Source organism: Cupressus sempervirens, chromosome 6 (genome assembly GCF_028749045.1).
Source record: "Cupressus sempervirens isolate cs-2001-9-10 chromosome 6, ASM2874904v1, whole genome shotgun sequence".
NCBI classification, from domain to species: domain Eukaryota; kingdom Viridiplantae; phylum Streptophyta; class Pinopsida; order Cupressales; family Cupressaceae; genus Cupressus; species Cupressus sempervirens.
In genome coordinates, this window is record NC_143123.1 from 539369386 (window position 1) to 539395288 (window position 25903).

General features: G+C 35.0%; 1 protein-coding gene across 5 annotated transcripts in view; it reads right to left on the reverse strand.

The window, feature by feature from the left end:
* Positions 1-2604: 2604 nt before the first annotated feature.
* Positions 2605-25903, reverse strand: part of LOC149553383 (putative protein phosphatase 2C 60) — a 34113-nt gene continuing 10814 nt past the window's right edge. For all 5 annotated transcript variants that reach the window (XM_089788845.1, XM_089788848.1, XM_089788846.1 and 2 more), the window contains 8 exons: positions 19720-19825; positions 16094-16253; positions 5016-5141; positions 4721-4844; positions 4501-4577; positions 4285-4337; positions 3364-3418; positions 2605-3071 (listed from right to left, as the gene is read on the reverse strand). In XM_089788845.1, coding sequence (XP_089644971.1) covers positions 2931-3071; positions 3364-3418; positions 4285-4337; positions 4501-4577; positions 4721-4844; positions 5016-5141; positions 16094-16253; positions 19720-19825 — 842 coding nt within the window. In that variant the 3' untranslated portion in view covers positions 2605-2930. The remainder of the gene's footprint in view (positions 3072-3363; positions 3419-4284; positions 4338-4500; positions 4578-4720; positions 4845-5015; positions 5142-16093; positions 16254-19719; positions 19826-25903) is intronic.

Genomic DNA, 25903 nt, shown 5'->3' on the forward strand with positions numbered 1-25903 from the left:
TTGGTAAATTTTGACATACAGATTAGGAACTATAGGTGTGCAAAGTTAGCATAGGCAACTACTAGGTCATTTCCCCTGGTGCATATAAAATTCGAGGATAATAAGGTAGCCAATATAAGGGCAAAACCCTCTAGCCTATGAAAGATCCCACAAGAGTAGGTTGGTTAAGAGGTACATAAGCCTATCAAGACTCTAACAAGCTTGCAGAAGGCAAGTAGTGTGATCAAGTTAAGGAGGCATACAAGTTCAATAAATTTTTTTGTATATCTTTGAAGACAATTATGGTGTACTATATTTGCTCCTATATGTGTTTCAAGAACAATGAAAGTAGTACACAAGGAATCTATTTGCCCTCAAATCTAATAAAATATTCATTTTTAAAATCCATCTGCTCTACAATGTTTTTGTTTTTTTATTTGAATAGAAATTAGGGCTTCATTAAATTTCAAAATGGAATTGGACACACGAGATGAAGACTATTTTCCTTCTATTGAAAAACGTTCAAATGAAATAGTAAAACTTTCCACAAGTGTTTGCCGAAAGCTAAAGATGTAAATTCTCTTGGTTGTTAAGACATGATGCAACAACGATAATTCTTGGCAGCAAGTTTTGGTTAGATAATGACAATAAGACGAAGTATGGAGGACCCTTATCCATTTGTCTCAGAGGGTGAGGAGATTTCATTTGTTTCTTATTATTGTAGGTGTTGGGAATTTGATCGTGACAAAGTGTTTGCAGCTACAAGTATAACTGTTCAATGTGAGATTTTTTTTCAATTTTTTTTTTTGATACCATGAATAGTTTGGTGTCACACTGCAGTGGGAGTTTTGTATTGGTAATAAGAATTTTGTTTTAATGAGATGGTTCCCTCCACATGATTAGAGATGTTTGTTATTATGCCACTGTGGGCTCTTGATTCTAGATTAGAGCGTTGGCATGATATAGGTTCTCTTGATAGGATTTCTCACTTTGGAACATGACATTTTGATTTGTGAAGATCGAGTGTTCATGTTGTATTCCCAAGTAATACAAACGTGCAATGGGAGCTTTGACAATTGATCTTGTTAGTGCTCTTGGTATCAAGTACATTGGTGGATTGACCATGGAGGTGCTCTTGAAAACTAAGAAGCTTGGGTGAGGCTACAATCTTCTTCTTTGTTTAGATGGTTTCTCTTATTAGGTTTCAGCAAGAAGCCCAACAAGCCTACACCTATGAATGGACACGAGTTCATTATGGACCTAAAGGAGATTGTTCTTGCAGAAGAGTCATTGTGACTTGATGCATCCTAGAGGAGCAATCACACTCCCCACTCTTGGTCTACTTGGCATAGTTATCTCCTTGTGCATTTGAGTTTTGGAGATGGTTGAGATTGTCCCTATTTTGGAATGTTTTTTGAGTTTGATCCTCTTGTTTATAAGGGCTTTTATCCATGGTGTTTGGGTGTTGTAAATGCTCTCATTTGGGGAGGTAAAGGAGATCATACTTGTCTTAGATGAGCACTTGGTGGTGTCGGCAGAAGGATGAGTTATGATTTGCATGGGTGTCCCTTCTAATCTAAGAGTTTTTTGAGGGCATTTATTGTTGGTGTACTTAATTGTTTTTTAACTACAATATGGGTCTTTTCATGAGGACCTGGAAGATGTCATGTGAGATTTTGCAGCAGGTTGGTTGCAGTTTGTTGATCATGTAGAGTTATTTCCCCACATTTTATGTGTTGTTTGTAGATTGAGTCAACTTTGAGATTGCTCATGAAATTTGGATTGCTCTATAATGGTCTTCTGGCTTTTTGCACATCAATGATTTTTTGGTGTGTTTTGTTCTAAGATAGTATCTTTTACATGGTGATTGTATGGGTAGGACATTTCAGCATAAATCTACTGATGGTGTATGGTTAGTTGGATGTAATTAAGAATGTTGTGACCAGTTGCCATTTCTATTCCAACTGTGATGATTGTCTATTGGCAATTTATTACTATAGGATTTGGTAAGGGAAAGCAGAGTTTAAGTAGGAGGTTGTCCAGATCTGAGGTTGCAGCATTTGTTTAATTTTAAGTGGGAGATTGTTGGATGTGAAGTCCAACTGTTCATTTCTTGTTTGACCATTTGACATCTCTTGAAGACTGTTGTATAAATACAAGGGCAAAGCCCTCTCTATCCACGCTACAATGACTGAATAAGATTCATGATCTGCTCTCTAGTGGAGGTAGCCAAATTCTTGAACCATGTTAAATCTTGTCTCTATTTCTGTATGATTTGTGTGTTCTCATTTGCCTATTATTTTTTAATTATTTACTTTATTACAGAAATTATATGCAATAAAGTTGGGTCCAGAAAGAAAATCTCTTTAAATTTATCATTATAAATTCATTGCCACATTGTGCATAAAGGTTAATGAGATACTGTAGGGATATAATACCATGAAAGATAAAAGAAAGCCTTCCAGTTAAATCATCATTTATGCCTTACATATGTTAAGCAAATCACTTTGCATCATTGCAGACCATACGCAAACTAGAAGTTTATTCTGTCGAAGGACAAAAACAGCATCACCTTGATTCTCGTATACTCTTAATTTCTGACATGAATTTCATGTAGATATTAGATTTCAGTAACCTTAATGAAATGTATATTAAATCTACAATCTATTAACATTGGGGGTAAAAACTTCAGTGCAGACTGTAATGCACCTGTAACATTTGCTAGAGCTTGAATGGCCATTGAGAAATGAAGCATTCTTCTAATGGTTATTGTTTTGAATTAACAATCTGTAGACAATAACCAGCCGTGATAACCTGCTCCTGACAAATACATAAAGCGCAGGATATGAAAAACAATATACTCTGTCAGCCCACATTTCATATGAAGATGTACAACTATATTGTTGCACAAGCCAGAAAACTTTAAGCCAATTGTTGTTCAAGCTACAATGTTAATCGTTGCATTTGGCTTCAGTACAGTTCCTGAGCTGGACTATGATAATGGTCATGTTATCACAACCTTCCCCTAAGGATGTTGTTGGAGCAAGGCATCTGTCAAGAACCTTCTCACACACTGCTGAGAGATTATTCTCCTGTAAATTGTTAAGAAAATTGCTAATCAGAACATTGTAACCGGTAACATTATATGCAACTAAATTAGCCCCCACTATGCCAACATTCAGTCACATGCAAACAACTGTTTTACAGTCCATGCACAACACAACCAATATCTGAAACAGCTGACATGAATACAAAGGGTTACTGGTGCAGACAAAGCTTATGTTGCAATACACAGAAACGATGGTATAACTCTATTTCTGATTGGAACAGAACATAATTATTTTATCATTGAACTTAATATTTTCTTAAATTTTAATCACTCACTGATTTGATGTGTTCGTGTATGAAGTCAACAGCTTGTTGACTGGACATGACATCCCTGGCAGAAACCACACAAGAGAATTAGCATCACAGATGGGACAGTGTGTGTCGGCCAAAAATGTTTGCCCACATTATCAGAGTACAAAAGAAAAAAGCTTAAATAATAAAGAAATATATTTGTTTACAGACTAGTGCTTTGCAAATGATGAAACAGGGCACTTCCCCAAGTAATTGTACCCTTACAACCAAGGAAAATGTTATCTCTAGAATCTTAGTCCTTACTTCATTTGTAAGGACATTTGGAAAACCTCTCAAACACAAAATAAGAAATCTACATATGAAAACTTAAAATTTTCAGCGCATGCAATGAAAGTTGATTTACTTTAAATAATTGAAAATAAATCAAACTACATGCTGTTCAATTCAAGTGTTAATAGGTATAAGTGTTTCTATGGACAATAAATGAGTTCTTGGGTTGTTAATTATGGTGTTTCTATGGATTATGTGTTGTCAATTACAAGTTTTGTGTATTACATGGTTCGTTTGTTTTAGAGTTACACAGATGTGCAATTCTTGGCTTCCCAGGATTTAAATGGTAGGCAAATGCATCCAAAAGTGGGATGAAACTAAGTTTCTCGCATGCTCTTCAGGATTTCATGGAGTTATATTGGACTTAAATGATTTAGCCCCAAAAAGAGATGGCAACATATGATCCACAATACAAGGATGAAATTTTTGTGTTGGATTTAGTACTTATTTTATCTCTTGTAAGTTTTATCATATTGTATTGTCCTAGAACACCTAGGTTTTTATAAATGCCCTCGGCAAATTACTTAGAATAGAACTATCCAAGAAAAAACATATTGCTTCCTGAATTTCATAAAACTGTGTGAAGAAAAATAATGCTCCAAAACAATGCCATACCAAATCCCATCACATGCAAGGACAACAAATTCATCATCTTCACAAAGTTCCACCTACAATAGAAGGCAACACAAAATTAGCTTAAGCGTACCAATTTTATGTCAGATCTCTTCAAAGGTGCTTCAGAACTTCAACTAATACATTCAACTACACATCAAAGTGGGTTTCCTGAACATCTTAAAATAGTGTTTGATCCAGGGCATGCAGAATACATACAACATTTATGTCGGGACAAGCAGTCAAAATTTGCTTTTCAGGAGGTAGGTTCTTGTTCTGCTTCAACTCCATATCTCCTGAATCAATTGAACAAAAAGGCAGAGGGGAAAGCAAACATGACATCAGATTTTTCTTGATTAAAATTTGACAAACAGAAAAATTAGCTCCCATTAAAGTTATGATAAAAAAATTAAGAGAAATGCACAAGCTTTATTTATACCAATTGCCCTTGCCAGATTCAAACTTCCATTCACACGCCCAGCATGTATGAAGCCTCCAGCTTGAATAATTCTCTCTCTTTCATTCTCAAGGTCTGGCTTGTGATCCCTTGACAAATTATATGCCTGTGATTGGGACAAGGACTACGTACCTCAGCAGAATTTTTTGAATGAGAAATAAATATCAGAAATAATAAATAACTGTTAGACTTGAAACTCCCTTTGTAAAGCCAGAACCATTCCCATGAATAATTTAAGATAAGGACATTACATCAGAAATTCACCATCTAAAAGTACCTGACCCTTCCTCGAAAGGACACAACGGGAATCCCCAGCATTTGCCACAATGAGTTTGTTGTTTTGTATAACTGCAACACATGCTGTGCTTCCAGAGGTTGGTCCAGAAAAATCTTCATGGGATCCCTAATAAGTTCATAACAAAAGTAACAGGACAATTCAGTTTGAAAAATGGGATGTCATTTTGTGATAAAGAGCAATACTGTACTCAAAATGGCTACAGCCATTCTAGATAAAGATAAACTTTACAGGAACAATGCTATTATTGAGATATTTACAGATTCTACAAATGAAAGGAAATAACATGTAATTTACTAATTTGTGACCAAGATCCATATACTTCTTCATACATTTTGAGTTATCTTCAACTGGCTCCAGAAAATAAATAAGTAATTAATCGATTGCAATTAAGAGGAAGATTCGGCTAAGACGGACTGATAACTGAAAACCTACAACTGGCACATAAAGCAAACCCAATTGAAAAGAAAACAATTTGCATACAAGTACTAGATTTAGGTCATCGTCACATTGCAACTTCACAGTACACTGAAGACTAAACCCTAACAGACATTATCAAAATTTAATCTATTAACAATCCAAATCATCATATTCTGATTTTATTATCTTAAAGATTGCATTCTTTAAATGGATTGAGTGAATGATCTAATCTGTTTTGTTCCTTGTTTGATTTCATATGTGCATCCCATCAAGTTCACGTTCTATAGGGGCTCTTACCTGCAAAATATTATAATTTTTGTGCAATACTACACAATAATACATACCCGAATGACCTTGATGGTCATTGTCACAACCAAGCTAAACGAAAGAAAACTCACTACAGCCTACCACACTGAAGAAATCACCACAAGCCCACCCAACCAATGCAACAAAATAAACTACTGTGTATTGTCACCTACACTAGCTCACACCCAAATAGTGTTTGCAGGAATTTTGTCCTGCTGCTTTTTTTTTTCTCTTATTAACAAACATCTAGCTTATGCACAAGGTCATGAAGTTCAGTCTCCCCCCAGCACACATGGTACCAGAGGATGTCGCACCAACATCACTGGTCACATTAAAAAGTTTACCCAACGGAATGCAGTTTATAGGGGTTGCTATACCTGATTCCCACTGTCTTAAAACAAACCTAGCTAATTAACCTAATCATTTTGTAAACTTTTTTGTTTGTAGTTTTTGTTCATGCCTCATCCTTTCTCACTCTTTTTCCTCTTCTTCACTTCTATCTTCACTAGTTCTTTTAAGTCTTTGTCTGCAATCCATATCTTCACTTTTCCTCTTCCTGATGATTGATTGCTATGTGCAATCTGAAATGTTAATTCTGGAAGCATATACAACTGTTTCCAGGAACACTTGTGCATACTACATGGTTGTGGAAAACTCATGCCTACTATTATATTTTCTTTTAAATAAATGATTATACTTTTGCTTATTGTTAACTTTTTTGCCGAACCTTGGTGATTTTTTTTCCTTGTTACAAAGAACAATATCAATTTCAACACAATTGAGTGGTAGAAAAGATCCTATATAGGAAGAATGGGACATCAGGAGCTACTAGGTGTCAAGTCATTGTCATGAACACATGCAGCCAATGACAAGGAATTAATAGGTTAAAATACCACTTTGCTAAAATGCCTGGACAAAATGTGAAGGCTATTTGAAGAGGTTACAAGAGAGATGAATGCCCTGTTGTTGTATTTGAAATGAAAAAGGTAGAAAGTCAGAAGACAAAGGAAGCAATTGCATCAACGATGAATCAAAATGTATCTATGGATACCTTTGTTACCCATATTCATCATCCACATTTCTCTATTGGTGAGACTCTCGAGGGTTTTATTTTTAGCCACTTTCCTCCACTGTCACCAAAATTCCTTACTACATGCAATGTTTCAAGAAGACGACTTTTAATTCAGATGCCAATTTAAAAAAGGAAAAAAACTGACATCATCAAACTTTTGGGCTATAATAATTTGCCCATAAATGTGGTGAAAAACACATATTGGGAATGGTCGGTGAATGTATTACTATTACTATTAAGGGCTTTAAGGCTCTGAAAACTAGAAAATTGAGTACGTCAATACTAGAGGAAGCCATAAAAAATACATGGCTTGTGGTTGATGATCAAAAGAATATATAGAAGAAACATGGCTGCAACATCTTCTCAGATGGATGGACAAAGGGTGGAATAGGACTCTCCTTACCATTTTAGTGGCTTCTAATGGCACATAGGTTGCTTGAATTCTATAGATCCTTTCCATAAGTAAATAATATTGAGAATGCTGGGATTGAGAATGTTGTCCGATTTATCACAGACAACAAAATAACATATCTAGCCATAAAGATACTTATTATGGAGAGGCATCCTACTATTTATTGGACTCCTTATGTTGCACAAGGCTAGATTTGCTATTAAGGGACACTGGAAAGATTGGATGGGTTAAATGTGCAGTTGAGGATGTTAAACAATTGATTAAATTTATCTATAGGCGCTGTCTTTGATGGGAAAACACACAAATGGAAAGCAGCTTGTGTAACCATGAGTGACACAATTTGCTAGCCACTTCCTCACTTTGCAAAGCATTCTTGCTGCAATTCATCAATCTCAAGGAAACGTTTGTGTCCAATTCTTGGTTGATTTTCCACAAAGGTTGAAGGGAAGAAGACTAAAATCATAGTTTTTGATTAATCATTCATCATAAATGGAGAGGAATTGGGAGGAGTTAATAGATGTAGTCACCAATATAAACATTAATTTTATAAAATATTATCTTTGCTTCTTGTTGCAGGGTTAATTCTATAATAAGTTCATTTTTGCTTTCGATTTTTTTGGTGACATAACCATGGGTTAGGATTTTTCAATGTTAATTGGTTTCATCCTTAGACACCGATGTGGGCATCCTAGGGTGGGATGCGAAAGCGGATGCCAATGGAAGTCACCCAGAAGTGCTTCTTAGGCATCCGGAGTTGAGTGGAAGCTTATCATGGGCATCCAGATGCTTCCAAAAGCCTTTCTGGGCCCAGGCTCCCAAAAAAGTTTTTTTATTGCTTTTTGCCACTTAACTCTTAATTCAGCACATGTAAATAAGAGTTTTAAAACCTGTTTTGTGCCCCTAATCCTTAAAAGGACTTAAAAGAGGCCATACAACCATTCTTCATCTCATTGTGTTTGCAGCTAGACTCTCTTCTCATTTGGTCTCCATTTTGGAATTTTGAAGACAAGGTGATTATTTGATCCCATTCTTGAGTTCTTTAATAAATGATTTCAAGTTTGTGAAGAAAAATTTCAAGCTTTTTTATTTAAAAAGAAAAGAAATAAAGAAACAAGTTTAGCTATCTACTTTAGTAGTTTTATATCAATGTTTTTGCACTTGTATGCTTGACGTTCATAGTATTTTTCTACTTTAAATTTATTTAATTTTTTATTATAGGCATAGCAACAAATTAGATTGTATCGTGCAAGAATGGCAGCCACTCATAGTCAAAGTTTAGTGGGAGGGCAAGGAGTTGATAGTTTTAAAATTGATGTAGAATCTCCTTTATAAGGAGACATACACACGAATCTCCTAGGTTTCTAGAGGTGGTTTATATCTTTGGAATTGTAAATATTGTCAAAGTAACAAAGGCAAAGCATTCAATATCTCATATTCACGGGTCAAACTTCATTTTATGGGCCCTGTTGGTAAAGGATTTTCCATGTGCGAAGGCACAAATGGGAAGGGGATATCTAATGCACATATAGCTTTATCAGTAAAATAACAAGAAGCTGATGATAAATTGGCTAAAAGATCAAAACTAGGTTTTAACAAACTCTATCCGGAAACAAAACAATGTAATTACCCATTGAATTTATTGTATCTTCCAAACATCCATTTTTGCAAGTACCTATACTAGGAGGGGAAGCGGAAGAAGTAGAAACTACTGCCCACAAAAGAGGTCCATTGGACACAACATTTAAAATGAAGGCAAGAAAGCTTGTTGATCAAGCCATTGCACGTTGCCTCCATGCCAACGGTCTTCCTTTCAACGTGGCAAGATCACCATATTGGAAGGAAATGGTGGCAGGCTGGCAACTATAAATAAAGCACTGACTGATTGCACAAGCCTCAGGTATGAAAACATGTGTACCACTCTATTGCAAAACACAAAGGCTTGTGTAGAGAAATCTAGTCAACCAATTAGAAATTCATGGAAACCTTTAGGCGTTTTCTATTGTTTCAGAGGGATGGAAAGATATGAAAAAACGACCATTGATTAATGTGATTGCACTGTCACCCAAAGGGGCAATATTTTTTAAGGTAGTTAATTGTGAAGGGGAAGTGAAAGATTCACAATTCATCTCCAAAATTCTCATTGAGGACATAAAGATGGTGGGTAAGAGAATGTAGTCCATGTGATTATAGATAATGCCATAAATTGTGAGTGTGCAAGTTGGTTGAGGGCCGTTATGACCATATTTCTTGGACACCACCACTGTACACTCCCTAAACTTGGTCATGCAACAAATTGGCATTCAAATAGGGGTGAAGCAAATTTACCAAGAGGGGGAGGAGATACGAATGTTTTTTATAAACAATCACATGTCACAATCGATATTTAGATCATTCTCCAAATTGGAGTTGTTGAAGGTAAATTGTAATTAATAAATTTAATTAATTTATTTGATTTGAATATATTTTATGTCATGTTCAATTGTCTTTTTTTCTTGGTAATAATTTGTTGATTTTAATAAAGATAAAGTACCATTAAAATTTGCAGAAAGAACCATAACTTCACTAGCTCGAACTCTCATCAACTATTCTTGAGCCAAAAACATCCCAACCCCAAGAGACCTTCCTTGGTCATTACAAAAGGATTTTACAATTCAAACCAATTAATTGACATCAAAGTTGGGCTTCCAACCGTGCCCTTACCAGCCCCTGCAAACCAGACCAAAGACCATGCTGTAATTACAATCAAAATGATACTTGCAGTCATGTTGTGGAAGAAAGATGTGTCTTAAAAAATTCAGACAATTACTAACATCTTTCTTTTTCAACCCCACCGCCAAACCAAAATTTTACATTGTTTATATAAAAACCCCAAAAGAAAGAGTTTACCAAACCCAACCTTCAGAGAAAGAAACCCAAAGCAGATAAAGGAAGATAAGGTAGCACAAAATTCAACGAAGGGCTTGTGGAACAAAGCCTTGAATTCTTTCTCGCAGCAATGCATTAATGTGAGCCTTTGAGAAATCCTCTTCTGTCTACCTCCGCCCATGCATGCATCAGCTCCTGCAAATTTTCCTCATCTTTTATCGTCCAACCTGCCCTAGCTTTCATTTTTTCAATGCTGTTATCAATGATTTATCTCATTACCAGCCTCCCTAAATCTTTTGTTCCTGGATTGCTCGTCAAAGTGCCACACAAAGGGTGTGTACTTTGTCCCGGGTATCTTCTCAAATCCACTTTGTTTATTTCCCAAATTTATCCCAATTCCTAGGATTGAAGCCTCCAGAATTTCATCCATGCCTTGTAGAGCCTCTGGTGCAACTAGTTTTACAATCATAAATCACACAATGTCCTTACCTTCTCCAAGTTGCAAAGCCCACACCATGATCATTGCATAATAAATGTTTGTGTTTCTTCAATGACAACTTTCCACCTTGTAAAACATCTCTCCTAGCAGCACGTTAATGATCATGGTGAGTTTGTGATGGACAAAATTAAACATTTTGTCCATTCTCACCGTCTTGTTGTGTCCATGAAATGGATTTTGTTGTTTACAGTAGGTGAATGTGAATGCTGATTCCATCTCTACTCAAAACCAAACCAAACACTTAATTGTTTTATCTCTATCATTTGCAATTCTTTTTTGATATGGAGGGCATACATCTCAACCTTCTAACATGATTGTCGATGGGGCTGGTAATAAAGACATGTCACATCCGACTTTGTACTCACACGAAAACCATCACATTAGGGTCGTCACCTACATGTCACATTTATGGGGAGGTATGGTGGCAGGCACAATGCATTTGAGGATGAATATTGGAATTAAATGGGATTTCATTCCTCAAATCTGACATTTTGAAGATCCTCAACTTCAAACATGTTTAGGATTAATGCCCAACTGGACATGGTGTCAGCCTCTTTATTTGCTTGCATTCTAATGTGTGATAATTTGAAATTTGCGAGAGATGCCAATTCATCATTAATTTGGACTGTGGTTCTGTAGGTACTAACCTCCCATGTCACCTTTGATGATGGCATTTATAATAATTTGTGAGTCACCTTCCACATGCAATTCCCTAGCCACTAACTTCTTGGATGCTATGATTGTCAAGAGAGCAACTTCAACTTCCGCCACATTGTTTGTTCCATCCACAAGACACTTCTCCACATGCAACAAGGGCTAGGGTTCCCCTTTGAGGCCCCATCAAAATTACATTTCCACAACCCTTCTTTAGGTATTTCCCAAAAAACCGTATTAAGCAGAGGAGGAGAGGGTTAAACCCCAAAACACCCATTCATAGGTATGTCATGTTCAATTATCACAGTTTATATAACGTTTCTTAATATTTTTTGACATATTGTTATGATTTACTTAGGTATCCAAAACCTGATTTGCATCTCATACTATTGTTATGAGACAACTTGTCAAGAAACAAGGGGCATTATGCCAAAGTGTTATTTCTAGCCAGTGGGGCAGATGGAAAGCTTCAAATTCAGAGAGGGCACAAAAGGTCAAAGCATTGATCTTGGATGGCAATTGGTGGGCTAGTGTGCAATTTGTATTAGATTTCACGGACCCTATCATAACTATGCTCTGCTTTGGTGATACAAATCAACCTTGTTTGAGAGATGTTTATGATGCCATGGATACAATGGTATAAAAGGTAAAACCTTTCAATACAAACACATGAGAATGACCCCACAAACTGTAATGCCTTATTCAATCAACTAGAAACAATCATTCATCATCGTTGGAAAAAGATGACTACCCCATTGCACCTCCTTGCATATGCCTTATCTCTAAGGTACTATAGAGAGGAAGTAATAGTTATGCTAGATAGAGTAGCACCATATGCAGATGAAGGAGATGCTAGTGGATTCTACGAGCTTTTGCAAGACTCTTCCTAGATGAGGACATTCACAAAAAAGTTAGAACAAAATTTGGTTTATTTTCTTTGGAAGCCAAACTTAGTCCACTTGCAATAAAGGGCCAATGTGACATGGGAGCTATCTCATGGTGGTACCTCTATGATCAACCATTTAAGAATCTAGAACCTCTCACAATCAAAATCCTCTCACAAGTTTTATTTATTTTTTGTTTGCCACTTGTATCCTACAAGTCTTTAAATTGCTTTTCATTTTTATGTTTTACTTTAATAATTAACTTTGTAATTGTGAACATTGTCCAAGTTGCAAATTCTTCTATTGCCGAACATTATTGGAGTACATACTCATTAATCCAATTAGTGAAGCGTAACCAATTGGGCTCTTGAAAAGGTGAAGAGTTGGTTTACATTCATACCAACTTGCATCTTTTGTTGCGTAAGGAGGATCACTATAGGGAAGGGACAGGCAAGCTTTGGGATGTAGAACCTGAGTGTGCAAACTTGAATGCAATGAATTCAAGATCTTACTAAATTAATAGATGATGATGCTGATGACATCATGACACATGGTCCATCTAGCACAAGTGGAACTATTTTCGATTCAAATGATCTTGAACTCGTAGCAATTGGAGGAGTTGGAGATGATGAGGGATTTTTTGTGAATCCATATGATTCAGATTCGGATTTGATGAACATTGAATCATGAGCTATATTTTGATTTTGAATTGTGATGATTTTCTGATTTGCATTAGAATCGTGAACATAGATGTATATGATATGGTTTATAATCATATTGAATATTTGAATATATATTGGTAAAGTTAAAGGTATCATACTATCAAATGTTTTAATTTTGTATATTTCTTTCATTTCTTTGCATATACATATACACACACACACACACACACATCCTCATCTCAAAAAATCGCACACCTGCTTCTCACATCCGAACCCAAATTGGTAACTTAGGTTTCATCTATCAGACCATGGATAAAACCAAAGAGGTCATTTAACATTACCTTGGTGCAAACAAAAATATATATACAAAACCATTTGTTGCATTGCATCATTGATCGTAGATGGACAAACCAACTCCACCATCAAGAACATGCCTTTGCCTATTACTTGAAGCTAAATACTTCTACTTCTTTGATACATTTAAGGATGATGAGGAGGTCTTGGTGTGTTTTATTTCACACATTGATAAGATGGTGACAAAAGTTGAGATATGAGAGAGAGTTCTTGATAAGTTTGAGGCATAATCTTATTTATGAATTTGGCAATGTTGACTCTCCAAAACCATCCATTTACATACATGCTATATTTTATCTATCCATTCAAAGTTTACAAGGTCATAGAGGCAAGGTTCTTTTATTTATCTCAAGCAATTCAAAGGAGAGAACCCAACAAACATATAAAAAAAAACATTTCAACTCTACAAGTAGAAATTAGAAACTTGATTCTTATATATTTTTTAATTTATTTTAAATTTTCTCTAATATATTTTGCACATTTTAAGTGGGAGAATAAAGGTGCTAGCAAGCAAACCTTCAAAGACTAGCTGTTTGTATTTTGTCCCAGCCTTGTATGAATGCAATTGGAGCCTTTTTTAGAACATTCACACATTTGAAGAAAGGATCCATCATTGTTTTGATACTGAATTGCATTCTAGTTTGAGGTTTCAAAAGTAAATTAAAATAGTGGGGAAAGAGGAAGATGTAAACTGTATTTGGTTGTTTTTTTGGGTTTTTGACACATCATCATATGCAAACATTTCAATGCTATTATACATTTATTATTTATATAATTGTTGTATTATAATGTATTATCCAACTTTGAAACTATGAAATTTCAAATTGTGATAGATTGAGGATCATATGACATCTGCAAAGTTTGAATTGTGACAAACTGACAGTCAAATTAGACTTCTATATTCTCTGAATGTATTAATTTCATTTTTTTGCTGAGTCAAGTCAAAAATTTCAGCTGCCAAGTACAAGGTGAATCTAAGTTTTCAAACCATGATTAATCTAAAACACAATCACTAACTATGACATATTAAGGATGTAATCATCTAAATGACACGCAAACAGACTCAGGAAGAATTATAGACAAACTTGATTTGAATAAGACTTTGACAGCTCAAGGATGAAGAATTGTGCATGCGCATTCACCCAACATAAAAATCTTATGCCACTCAAAGGATGTCAATGAGCTACATAACACGAGATATAATCATTTAGGCAGAAGCATGGAGAAGCCCTAAACCATATGGACTGTACTTCAAAGGACAAGAAAACAAACTCCTTATGTTGTCAAGGAATTCACTTGGTCAACAAATAGTAACTTGAATTACAAAAATAAATACTACGTCTGAACTCTGAACAACAAATCCTTATGATTGTAATTTGAAAGAAAGCCAAATATTATGACCCATTACATAAATTCATAGCCATTATGCTGTTCAAATTAGGTTTTTTTTATTCTGGAGAAAGAAAGAAAGAAATTATTCAATGCCCACAGATGACCAAAAGCAGATCAATGGGACTCGAAGAGACAGTAACTGACAGTAAAAGGTTCTACGAAGAGAGATTTCTCAAAATAAAATCACATAAGACAAAATAAAGCACTTCGCCACTAAAAACTAGCAATATAAATAGCAATGAAAGGTGAACAAGAGCACCAAAATCATGTAGCAGTGAAGCCTCGGAGGCACTCATCGAATATCCTTGCTTCTGTAATGTAATCTAGTTGCATTGCTTTCAAAAGAATGATGGCATTCAATATCTACTTAAACTAACCGGTCCAATGAGGTTCTGTCCCAAGTTTGAACTGCTTTTATACAGAGTGAGTATATCTCCACAATCCACGAGTTAATCATTATGTTGCTTCTGAATGCAATTGTGTTAGCATCAATGTTTCAGATCACACTTTGTGATCCATCAAAAGGACGATAGAGAGCATAGGAGAAAAATGGTTCAAGTTACATAAACAACCAACTAAAAAGAGTGAGAAAGGATGGAGGGGAGAGAGGGAGAGGAATCTCTATAGCTGGATACATATTTTTAGTTTGTCTAGTGGACTTGCTATAACTAGAATCACAACTACATGAATTTATTTTCCATCTCTTATTCATCAGAACTGCAGAACATATTGTTGGGTGGGCCATCACCATAAGGTGAATGAACTATTTGCACACCAAGGCCTTTGTGCCAAGTTCAAGCATAGATTTTGAAATCTTACTATTATGTATTATTAAATATTTATTATTTATTATTAATTATGGTTTAAGATCATTCTTGCCTTTGAGCGATAGAATTTGAGCCATTCATTCATACATGACAATTTTTTCAAGTAATTGAAAGCTCTGAAGCAAAGAAAGACAACAAAAGCCTTTGGGCATATTTTTCGTTTATTTACTCACAATTTACCAGCCAATTTCAAGTCTTTGTATTTTGTTGTTGTGCGTAGGGATCATGATGCAGCAAAGAGAGAAACCAAACAGATGTGCATTTATCAAGGTATTATGCATGCATCTGAATACCCTCAGTAAATATACGTCTATTTCCAATTCTTATTTATCAAATCAAGTTTAGGCACTTCAAAAGTGCCCACCAGTCCAAACCCTAAGTATAATTTATATTTATTAACTTATTGGATTGGAAATATTTTAGAAAGCTTGGCACTTTACCTTAAGTTCAAGATATGCCACAAGTTTTTATTCTCCAAATAGTTAAAATAATTTTTGATAAAGGTAATAATGCATTCAACATGTACACCGATTTTCCCCAAGTACCCATGATATGCATTCAAAGACTACCTCATGCATAACAAACAACTGATTCCATTGAACACAAAATATTTAAAATGCACGGTACCAAAAATGTTTGGATGCAGATTGACCACACAGGCTATAATATATGAAAGACTAATGCTACAAGATTATTGAAGAGGAAAGAAGTACTTGCTCAGATGCCCAATCATCTTCATTTACATCAGATCTATTTGCTGCACTTCTTGGAGACCACATGATTCCATCCAGCAAGCCACTGATTTTATTTTGCTTGTCTCCTAATATGGCTAACTCTCTCCACCCTCTTTCTCCACACATCATCTCATCCATCCTGTATACATCATAAACTAAGAAATGACTAAAGCCTACACAACCACAAACTATATACAGTACAAATAGGATGGTGCATCAACAACAAATTAAATTAATTCAGAAAAAACAATTTTATAGAATTATTAATATACTTGATAAATGTAATAATAATCTTGAAGTAAAGTTTCTGGAGAAAAGAAAAGGGACAAATGAAAACTAGAAATGCAGGGTCAAGACTCAAAATGCTCAATGTGTGGAAAGACTTTCTCCTTATGCATCACATTTCAAATAAAATGAGGAATTTCAAATTTGATGAAGAACGATCTTAGATTTTAAATAGAAAAGAATTTTTGAGCGAGTTACATCCAAAGTATGATTATGCTTTTGTTTCGGGCCAACCTCTAAGAATGCTATTACTCCATTGCAACTACAAATCTGCTTTAACAAACCAAACCAAACCAATGGAGAGATTATCCAATTCACAATCCAGAATTATTTTGCAAATTCATTTTTATCAAGCATCACTTTATGTGTACTTTCTTAATATACGCAAAAGGTAAACAAGCAAATGTAATTTCAAAGGTATATGTTCATTTCACAACAGAAGGTTTCAGAACACTGCAAGAGGTAGGACAGCGGCATTGCTGAACAACTCTCACTGACCATAATTACATGTGATAAAAATAGAGCTTTCAAAACAAATTTAATGTCAATCAGGTAATAAAGATTGTAATAGTATATTACTAAATAAGATAACACCGTAATAAAAATCTCTCACAGCTCAACTCTTTAATGATATGTAAATCCAAATGAGTAAGAGTCCAAGAGTCACATGTTCAAACCAAAAATAATTAATCCCATATCTAGTCTTCTAAGACTGGCAGTATTTTTTGGGCAATGGCCCAAAAATAACAGGTAAATACCACATCGTTGATCTATTAAAAAGTACTTAACATTTGAAGGGAAATTGTGTCTCGAGGTGAAATAGCTTACTAATTCAGAATTTCAGATGAATAATTATGCTCAAGCCTTATAGATCAACCTTGGCCCACCGGAAATCTGTACATAGGGTGTCATGAATGTTATTGTAGAAACATGTTTCAAGCTTTTAAAATTTATAGTCTTAACCGAATAGCGAATAACAGGACCCATCTGCTGATAAGAGATTGTTGTTGCTAGCCACAGAATTTCAACTCATTTAATCTACCAAGACATTAGTTGTATTTTCTTAATGTTAAAAGATATCAATATATGGTTGCTCAAATTTAAAGTGGATGACTAGATTCCCTACCCATATACTTTCCCTTCACACTATGGATACAATTAAAGAAGGGGCTAGTTTCAATTGTTATGCATCCTTAATAGGTCTTGTCACATGGCAATCAAAAGGAAAAGAAGGATTTGGCAGATCAACTGTCAACTCCACCATGGTAGCACTTATTGTATGCCGTGGATGATGTCAAGCTCACCCAACTTCCATACCATGACACTGCTAAACAATATCTAGCCATTAACAATGTGCACATAAGGACTAACTCCTATCATTCAAGGTTTCGGATCCATAATTGGACATACTGAGATTGTGATGAGACAAGTATCATGGTGAAAAGCTGTTGATAAGAACAGATTTGGAAGTACAGTTGAACCCAAACAGTTATATTATGATTCATGGGTGGCATCAATGGAAACTTTAATTCAGTGCCCTGTTATTGATGCTGTTCCTAGGCAGAACTTGGCATTTTAAGCATTAATCTGTAGCAAAAACACAAATAACTTAACCAAAACTAACCCAACTCATTTTCACCCACTTTCTTTAACTCCTTGTAGTTGATACCAATACATGAAATATGTTAGTATTGTTTAGTGATGCAAGAGAGTCCGGGCTGGCAAGCAATCCTACATCACCAAAAAACAATTTTCTTCTCATGTTCATGTTTTGCATCTTTTGTATAGGTTGTGATTTCAAGAGCATCTTGTGGAGTGTTGTAAGGACAAAATCTTCTTTTTGACAAAACTTGGCTTTCCATCTCAAAAATCAAAGGCAACTAGGTTGTTTAACGTGAATATATTACACAATTTCAAGATTTGAAAGGCTATAGGGGTCCATTGGCAAGTTAGAGGAAACTTGTAAAGAAGACTTAATATTTGTTTTTATGATTTTCTCAATTTTGATGCCTATAAAAGTGTTCATGAGACAAGTGAATTTTGGCATTCAATTCTTGTCTTATTCATTCAATTTGGATGCTTAAAAAGGAAGGAAAAGATACTGATTTTAGGCAAAATAATTAATGACTCTTCCATTACCAAAGTAGCACAACTTGGTCTAGTATTTTGTTCATTTTCTAAGGGCATCTACAGCAGTAAGGAATTTGATATGAAGCAACATAACACACATTTTGGAAGAAAACTATATTTTTATGTCATTGTTTTTGAAAGATTCAAAGGCCATATTATGGGAAATGAAGGAGCAGATTGTCGTCTCTCTTTGTCTCACAAACATTTTAACCTCTATAAAATGAGGCCTTTCATGGTGTTAAGAAGCAGCAACCAATGGCAGCAAGGTTGGAGAGAGAAATTGCAGATTTATCTTGTGAGTTTCATAAGGAAGAGTGTAGTAAATCAGCTTGTGAGGAGAAGAGAAATAGAAGAAGAAAAAGTGTTTTGCAGGTGTGTTGCAGATGTTCAAGACAGCCATGAGAGTTATAGGATAAAGAAAAAAATCAAATTTGAAAAGATGATTGAAGTCAAGAAGGTTTGAAGGCACGAGGATTTAAAGACATCCAGGTATGAGATGTCTAGAAACCTTTGTAAAAATTCTGCAATTTGTTTCTTATGTAAATCCTTGATGTGTGCAATCGTTCTTCAGGTACCATGTTGTATAAATGTACAAATAAAAGTTTTAATCAAGATACATTTTTGTTTTGTTTTTATATACTAGGTTGAACAATATGTTAAGGCTGCAAGATTGCGTACTTTGATAAGATACCCCAATCTTGTCTGCATCATTTAGCATTTGCCCTTATTTGTAGCTCACAATATAATTTTTTAGATCAGGAGCTTCTAGATTTGCCACATTGAAAGTTTTGATTCTTAATATTTTTAATGCGCTATATATAGAAGCTCCAAATAGAGAAATGCATAAGATCGGCCTGAACAAATAAAAATCTTCTGGTTTGGCAAACACTGGTGGAGTAGATTAGGACATAGGAGCTTGGTTGAATTGCAATTTCGGCTAAGCTGGTAGAGGTTTTAACCTAGGAGTCTCCACACCACAGTCCAAACAATAATTAAAAGATACTATCAATGAAATTCAGTTTATACACTTTTCACTGTAGAGAAGTTGAATTTGGATGATCAAACCATCATAACCTTAAGCAGTTCAGATCTGAATAAAAGCATATCAAGAAATGAAAAATCTCTCTCCAATTCTACTATACAAAAACTTGTGTTATCAATTAATTGCAGAATGATGAAAAGTAAAGAACCTGAAAAATGCTGCTTGAAGGCTTTCACATGTATCGCCCTTTTTATGATTCTCAGCTTTCACAACTTGATGTAGAAACTTGGCACAAAACTTAGACACAACTTTACCTGCACAATAACTCATGTCAGAAAAAGGTTCTCACAAGCAATCTAAATGAAGCCCAGTGAGGAAACAATATTAAAAAAGGAGAAAATTTACAAACAATTTTAATATATAGAAGCAACATAATTTTCAAATAAGAATCAGAATTCTTGTTTATGATTCAAGAACGTTTTTCCTGAAACAATAGATTACTTGATTTTAAAAACAGTGGAGATTATTAATTGTCATAAGAAAGATCTAAAAGCCTCTCAATGTTGAGGTAAGACACTGAGGGAACTAATCCGAGGATTGATTGTTTAACAAAAGAACACACTTATGCACAAGATTCTCAAAAGAGTTGGTAATATTGTAAATTTTTGAACTTCCATTTGTTGCAATCAAAAGCTTTTTGAAAAATATATAGTGTTCCTCAACATGATGATTTGCTATGTAATATAAATGATATACTGTGCTATTAAGCCTGTATTTTGTCACATGATTTAATTCATATAAATGATGGTAAGTAGTGGTATCGATTACTAATTACTTCATGTAGGTTCACTTGCAAATTTACAATGTTTCTATGTAGATGTGGCTTGTGCAAAATGCTACACACTGAATCTACTGATGTAGTTATGTAGGTGGTTTGTGTGAGAAGCTACAGGATTTGATATAAACAAAGGTTAATTCTTCCTAGTTAAGAAACCATTTTCATTTTAACATAATCTTATGTCTCTATTACATCTTACAGTGAGAGAATTTTTCCTCTCATGGAGACTTGAAAGGGTGAGTGTAATACAATTCTAGTGTACAGGGGAGCACATATTTATTCATTTTGTGTAGCTGCAGCCATTCTACTTCAGTGACAATACACAGAGGAAAAAGGACTTGTATTGAAGAGGACCCATAACATTTTGATGGAGTGTCAAATTGAGATTAATCATTAATCTTGTTTTTGAAAAGTGAACTATGGGATATTTCCGAAGAGGATGTACTCATCAACACTGAAGCAATTAAGTGATCTTAGCCAGCTTTGAATAACAGTTTCTTTGGCATCCTAACTTGCATCAAGGATAACTTTGCAGCTAGTGTTTAAATCAAGGTACAGTATTTCTTTTTGTGGGTTCGATAACAGATACAATAAAAATTTATGTGTTCTAATGAACAAGCTCTGAAATCTTAGATTTACTTTCAATCTCAAATCTCTGCCCAGAAAAAATGTTGCAGAAAAGGAGAAAGTCAAAAGTTTAAAAAAGGTTAGAAACCAAGTACTAAAAGGGAGTGGAATGCATTTGGTTACTTTTTTAATATATTAATTATTAATTCAGATATGAAATGGAAATATGTAAAATTAATTATTAATTCAGCTATGAAATGGAAATATGTAAAACAAATAGATGCATGACTAGATTTGGAGGATGACAACATTGAACTATATGTGGTTCTTTTCTTATTAAATGAGGATATTTATTTGATCTTCTTTTTCATAGACCCTTATGCTGAAAATTATTTTGGCCATCTATATATTGTGATTACATTCCTTAATATGATAAATTTACTCTGTAGATGATGCACAAGAGACGAATTAGATCCTGCAATTCTTCTCTAATGGGTCAAGTTTTCTTTCTAAATAAGATCTTATAATAAAAAATGTTAAGGAAGAGATCCTTAAGAATAGTCGATAATAAGAAGCAAAAGACGCTGTGTCAAAAATTATCCTTTGAAGGATTTTGTCTCAATTGATAATCATATTTATTTTGTCCTCCCATTTGTAACAGCTCTGTAATTTTTCTGCAAAGCGTTTCACATGTTGAAGATGGTTTATGATATTTTGTTTGAACCATCCATAGATCCTTATAACATTTTAAATATCCACATTAAAATAAAATGATTAATTTCAATGTTTCTACTCATACAAGTGGCTGGATATTATCATCAAGATACATTGAAAAAAGAGCCAAAGATAGGAGATGATGAATGAGAGAGCTTGCGCTTTTTCCTCAAGTACTGGAACCAAGCAAATACAAGAAATAATTTATGTAGTCTAAATTAGTTACTTTGCATACAACTCATAGTTTGTCACATGGAAGTGTTCATGAAAATGGTGGTAAGACACACCATTAGGGAATACAACTAATTGTGTAGGTGGCTACCACTCTTAATATTGTTACTTAGGTAGTTTACGTAAAAAGCTACTAGTAATTCACTGAATCTAGTAAACGTAGTTACAAAAGTGGTTTCTGCGATATCAAGATTCAATACAGACTTAATGTATTTATGACTTTACCCCCTCTATGCAAACAATTCATTGTAATATTATCACATCTCTTATAGAAAGTTTATCTTCTGGTTTATAGGTAGCTCATATCTTTACTGGATTGGTGCAGTTGTGTGTATTTGTCTACAAACAAGCTATTGAAAGGCAACTTTGCTATCTATGATCGTACCTTAACATTAATTCAGAATGCATAAATTAGGTTATAATCATACACTTGAAAATATTCAGAAGATAATCAGTTTGCCAAAACAGCGCCAAGTTTCAATATGTCCAAAATTATCCATGAATACTGAATCGAATATACACTATACTTTCTTTAGAGATATTATTATGCATTCACTGACAAAACACACCAAAAACCAAAAAATGGTCCAAGAATAGGTCAATCTTGAGTCATAAACTTCCAAAACAAGGAGTAGGCACAAGATAGCTTCCAGAATATTGTTCAAGGGGCAAAATTTAGAAAATGGGCTGGATTAAACTCAACTATGATAGAAATCATATTGTTGATCCACCACAACTAATGAATAGAGATATCTAGAAATTAATTAAAACTATCCAGATTAATGTCAATAGTGGAAGACTCAAATGAAAATCCAGTAGGTATTTCTTATCAGAAGGGAAGGTCGTACAGTTACTACCTCTCACATCCTCTTATACTCCAGAAAATTAACTTGTAAACATGTGTTTTTTATGTTAGGAATTATCGCCAAGTTTTACCAAGTTGCTGAATCAGTGTCGAACTTGGATCTACTGAGTTTTACTGAGTAACAAGTTTTTAAACTGCGGCAGCAATTTAAAGAAATGTCATAAGCTGAATAATTAGATTTTCTATCTGTGCCATTTTTAGGCAAGATTTTACCTTGGGATAGTTCCAACTTCTAAAGACAATGTTAAGATTATGCTGTGCCAGATTATCCTCTTGTTCTTGGAAAGTTTGAGTCAGCATGGTTAGTATTGTGAGGTATTCGCTTGCCCCATGAAACATTGGGAACCCCTCTTTTTTCATGCCTTTTAGCAGGTGCTAGTTTAGTTTTCAGTAGGTATTAGCAAGTCGGTTGAAAAACATTCTGGGCATTGACAAAAGCAAACTTACTGAAATCGGGCTTAACAAAGTGTAATCAGACATGGTATTAGTAAAATCAGGCTGAACGAAGTGTAATCAGACATGGTAGTACCTTGATTATGTAAATTTTCAGAAAAATTGGTGACAATCAGCGAAGGGATATAAAATTCTGTCATGAGGAAGATATGTTGAACTGAGATGGACTTTGCCTAAGTTGAAATGGATTCCCACCATATGCTTCAAGTTCTTCACCTAAGAGGCTAAGACCATGTCCATTTCCACTTCAATATACATGTCCTTGCCTAAGTCACCCTTGATTTCCATTGCACATTAGTTGCACCTTGCCTAAGTCACCCTTGATTTCCAATACACATCAGTTGCTCCTTGCCTAAGTCACCATTGATTTCCACTGCACAATGGTTGCACCTTGCCTAAGTTGGCATATATTTCCACCAAGCAATTGTGTAATTTGGCCTAAGTCATGGATGGTTTCCACTTCATGCATAGAAGGTTCGCCTAACTTGGTAGTGGTTTCCACTTGTTGACTGGGGTTTAGCATAACTCAACGGTGGAATCAACTTTTTAAATAAAGCAAGAGTCAAATGGCAATGGTGCAAATTATATGAAGAGAGAAAAACGTAATTAAATGAGGGGGCTGATTTGAAAATAGAGGTTATGAGTTAATAAAAGCAGGAAATGAATTGAAATGGAGGAATGGATTTATTCATAAAGGGGTCCAAAACCAATCATGGGGTCTTAAAGCCGACCGAACAGGCCTTGGATTCAATCAGCATGGCCTTCATCTCTAACGCATGGGCCTATAATTGATGATGTATGGCCTTGGTACGAATAAGCAGGCCTCAAATCTCAAATATATCTGCATTAATTTAAAAGATAGAGTCTTAAACTCAAAATTCAAGGCTTAAATGGGTAACATATGGACCTTAATTCCGTAAGGCAGACCTAAATCTGGGTATGAACTCAATGAAATCAAGCCTAAATGGGGCAGTAAACCTGAAGCATCTGACCCTGTAGTCATATAAGCCTCAAAATCCAAACATATGGCCTAAAACCAACCATGTTGTCTCATTACCCCAAGGTATGGCCCAAAGTTCAATTCGTGGGTTCCAAACTTAATAAGGCACGGCCTAAAGGCTAAATCTGGTCCAATTCCAAATTCATAAGATAGGTGCATCCTGTGGGGGCTAATTTAAGGATAAGGCCTCAGAATCAAATGTATGGCCTCAACCTTCATTGCACAGACCAGTAAATTCAACGAAAAATTTAAGAGGCTGGGTCGGCCTTGAAGGAAAAGCAAGCATTAAATGTCAACATACAAACAGTCATTGAATGGAGATCAATTCTATTGAGGTGCATATATCAATTAATGGCAAACAAATATTTAAAACGAAGGGCCACGAATGGAATGAAGAGAAGTATTAATTTAATTTTATCTCTAAGCGACCAAACCAGCCTTATTAGGAAGACACGCCTTTTGTCATATATGGCCATAGATATGATTGGGTGTTAAAGCCACTTCAACACCCAATTTTAAACAAAGATCCAATGCAGATCGAATTAGAGGAATATCAGGGTGAATCCCTTCAGCAAAGGCAGTGACTTGGACAGAGGCAATTAAGGTTTGAAAGATATTGAACAGCAGATCAAAATGTAGCAGGTCAAGTTCAAATGCATTGAGCTATTTTTGGCAAATCAACGCTGCTAAGAAGGCATCCAAATATAACAGCAAGTACATTTCAGAGTTGGCGACATCAAAGGATCCTGATCGCACATTGTAATAAGCCCAGAATTCATCCCAATAAACCAGGCCCAAACATTCAAATAACAGAGTTATTTTGAAAATCCATAATTCTGGAAATAAATCAGTCCTCCCAGAATCTGAAACACTTCCAGATTCAGGCATCAAAATTCAGAACTTATCATACACAGAAAGGTAAAACTGGTAATCCATGGATAGTAGAGGGTTTGTGTTTGCATTTTTTTCAACAAGATTTTGAATGAAGAGCTAAATTGTTTAGGTTTGAAATCTTCATTGTTTAGGTGAAATCAGATCTCAATAATAGAATGATCATAACAACTATCTAGGAGAACAACCTTATCAAGCTTGGATTTTTAAGTAATAGCCTTTGGTTTGAAAAATATGAAACACAGATAGTTGACAAAAGGATATTTTTTCGTAAGGTGAAAGGCTCAAAGTGAAAACTGAAGGGGCTAAAAATAGGACAAATTCAAGTACAACATGAAGACTTCAAGTTCAAGTAGGAGGTCAAGATGGATCCAAAGAGGAAGGAACAAGGGAAATGAACTAGCCAACAAATCAGGAGTTTCATAGACTTGAATTTCCCTCAGAATCCAAGTTCAATAGGGTAGTCCAACCATGTGCCACACTTACAGCACTTCTACAAGTGTTATACCCAGGACAAGACATCATGAACACATCAAGATTTCAAGAACAAATGTGAGTTCAAACAAGGGAATGAGAAGATTTTCAAGAGGAGAAGCTTATGAAGAGGAAATAATGTGGGCATCCAAAATCGATCTAAGGCTTGATAATGTTGAATATCAAGAGATATTGTTTCATCACCAAGAGGTATTTATTAAGTCTATGGAATGGACATGCTGAGATGGAACCGATCCACCTTTAACCAATTGAGACGTGCCAAGTGTCCCAAGGGAAGAGCTTCATCATATCATGTCTAGATTCATTGAATATGTCAAAGAAGAAAAAGATAAGGAAAG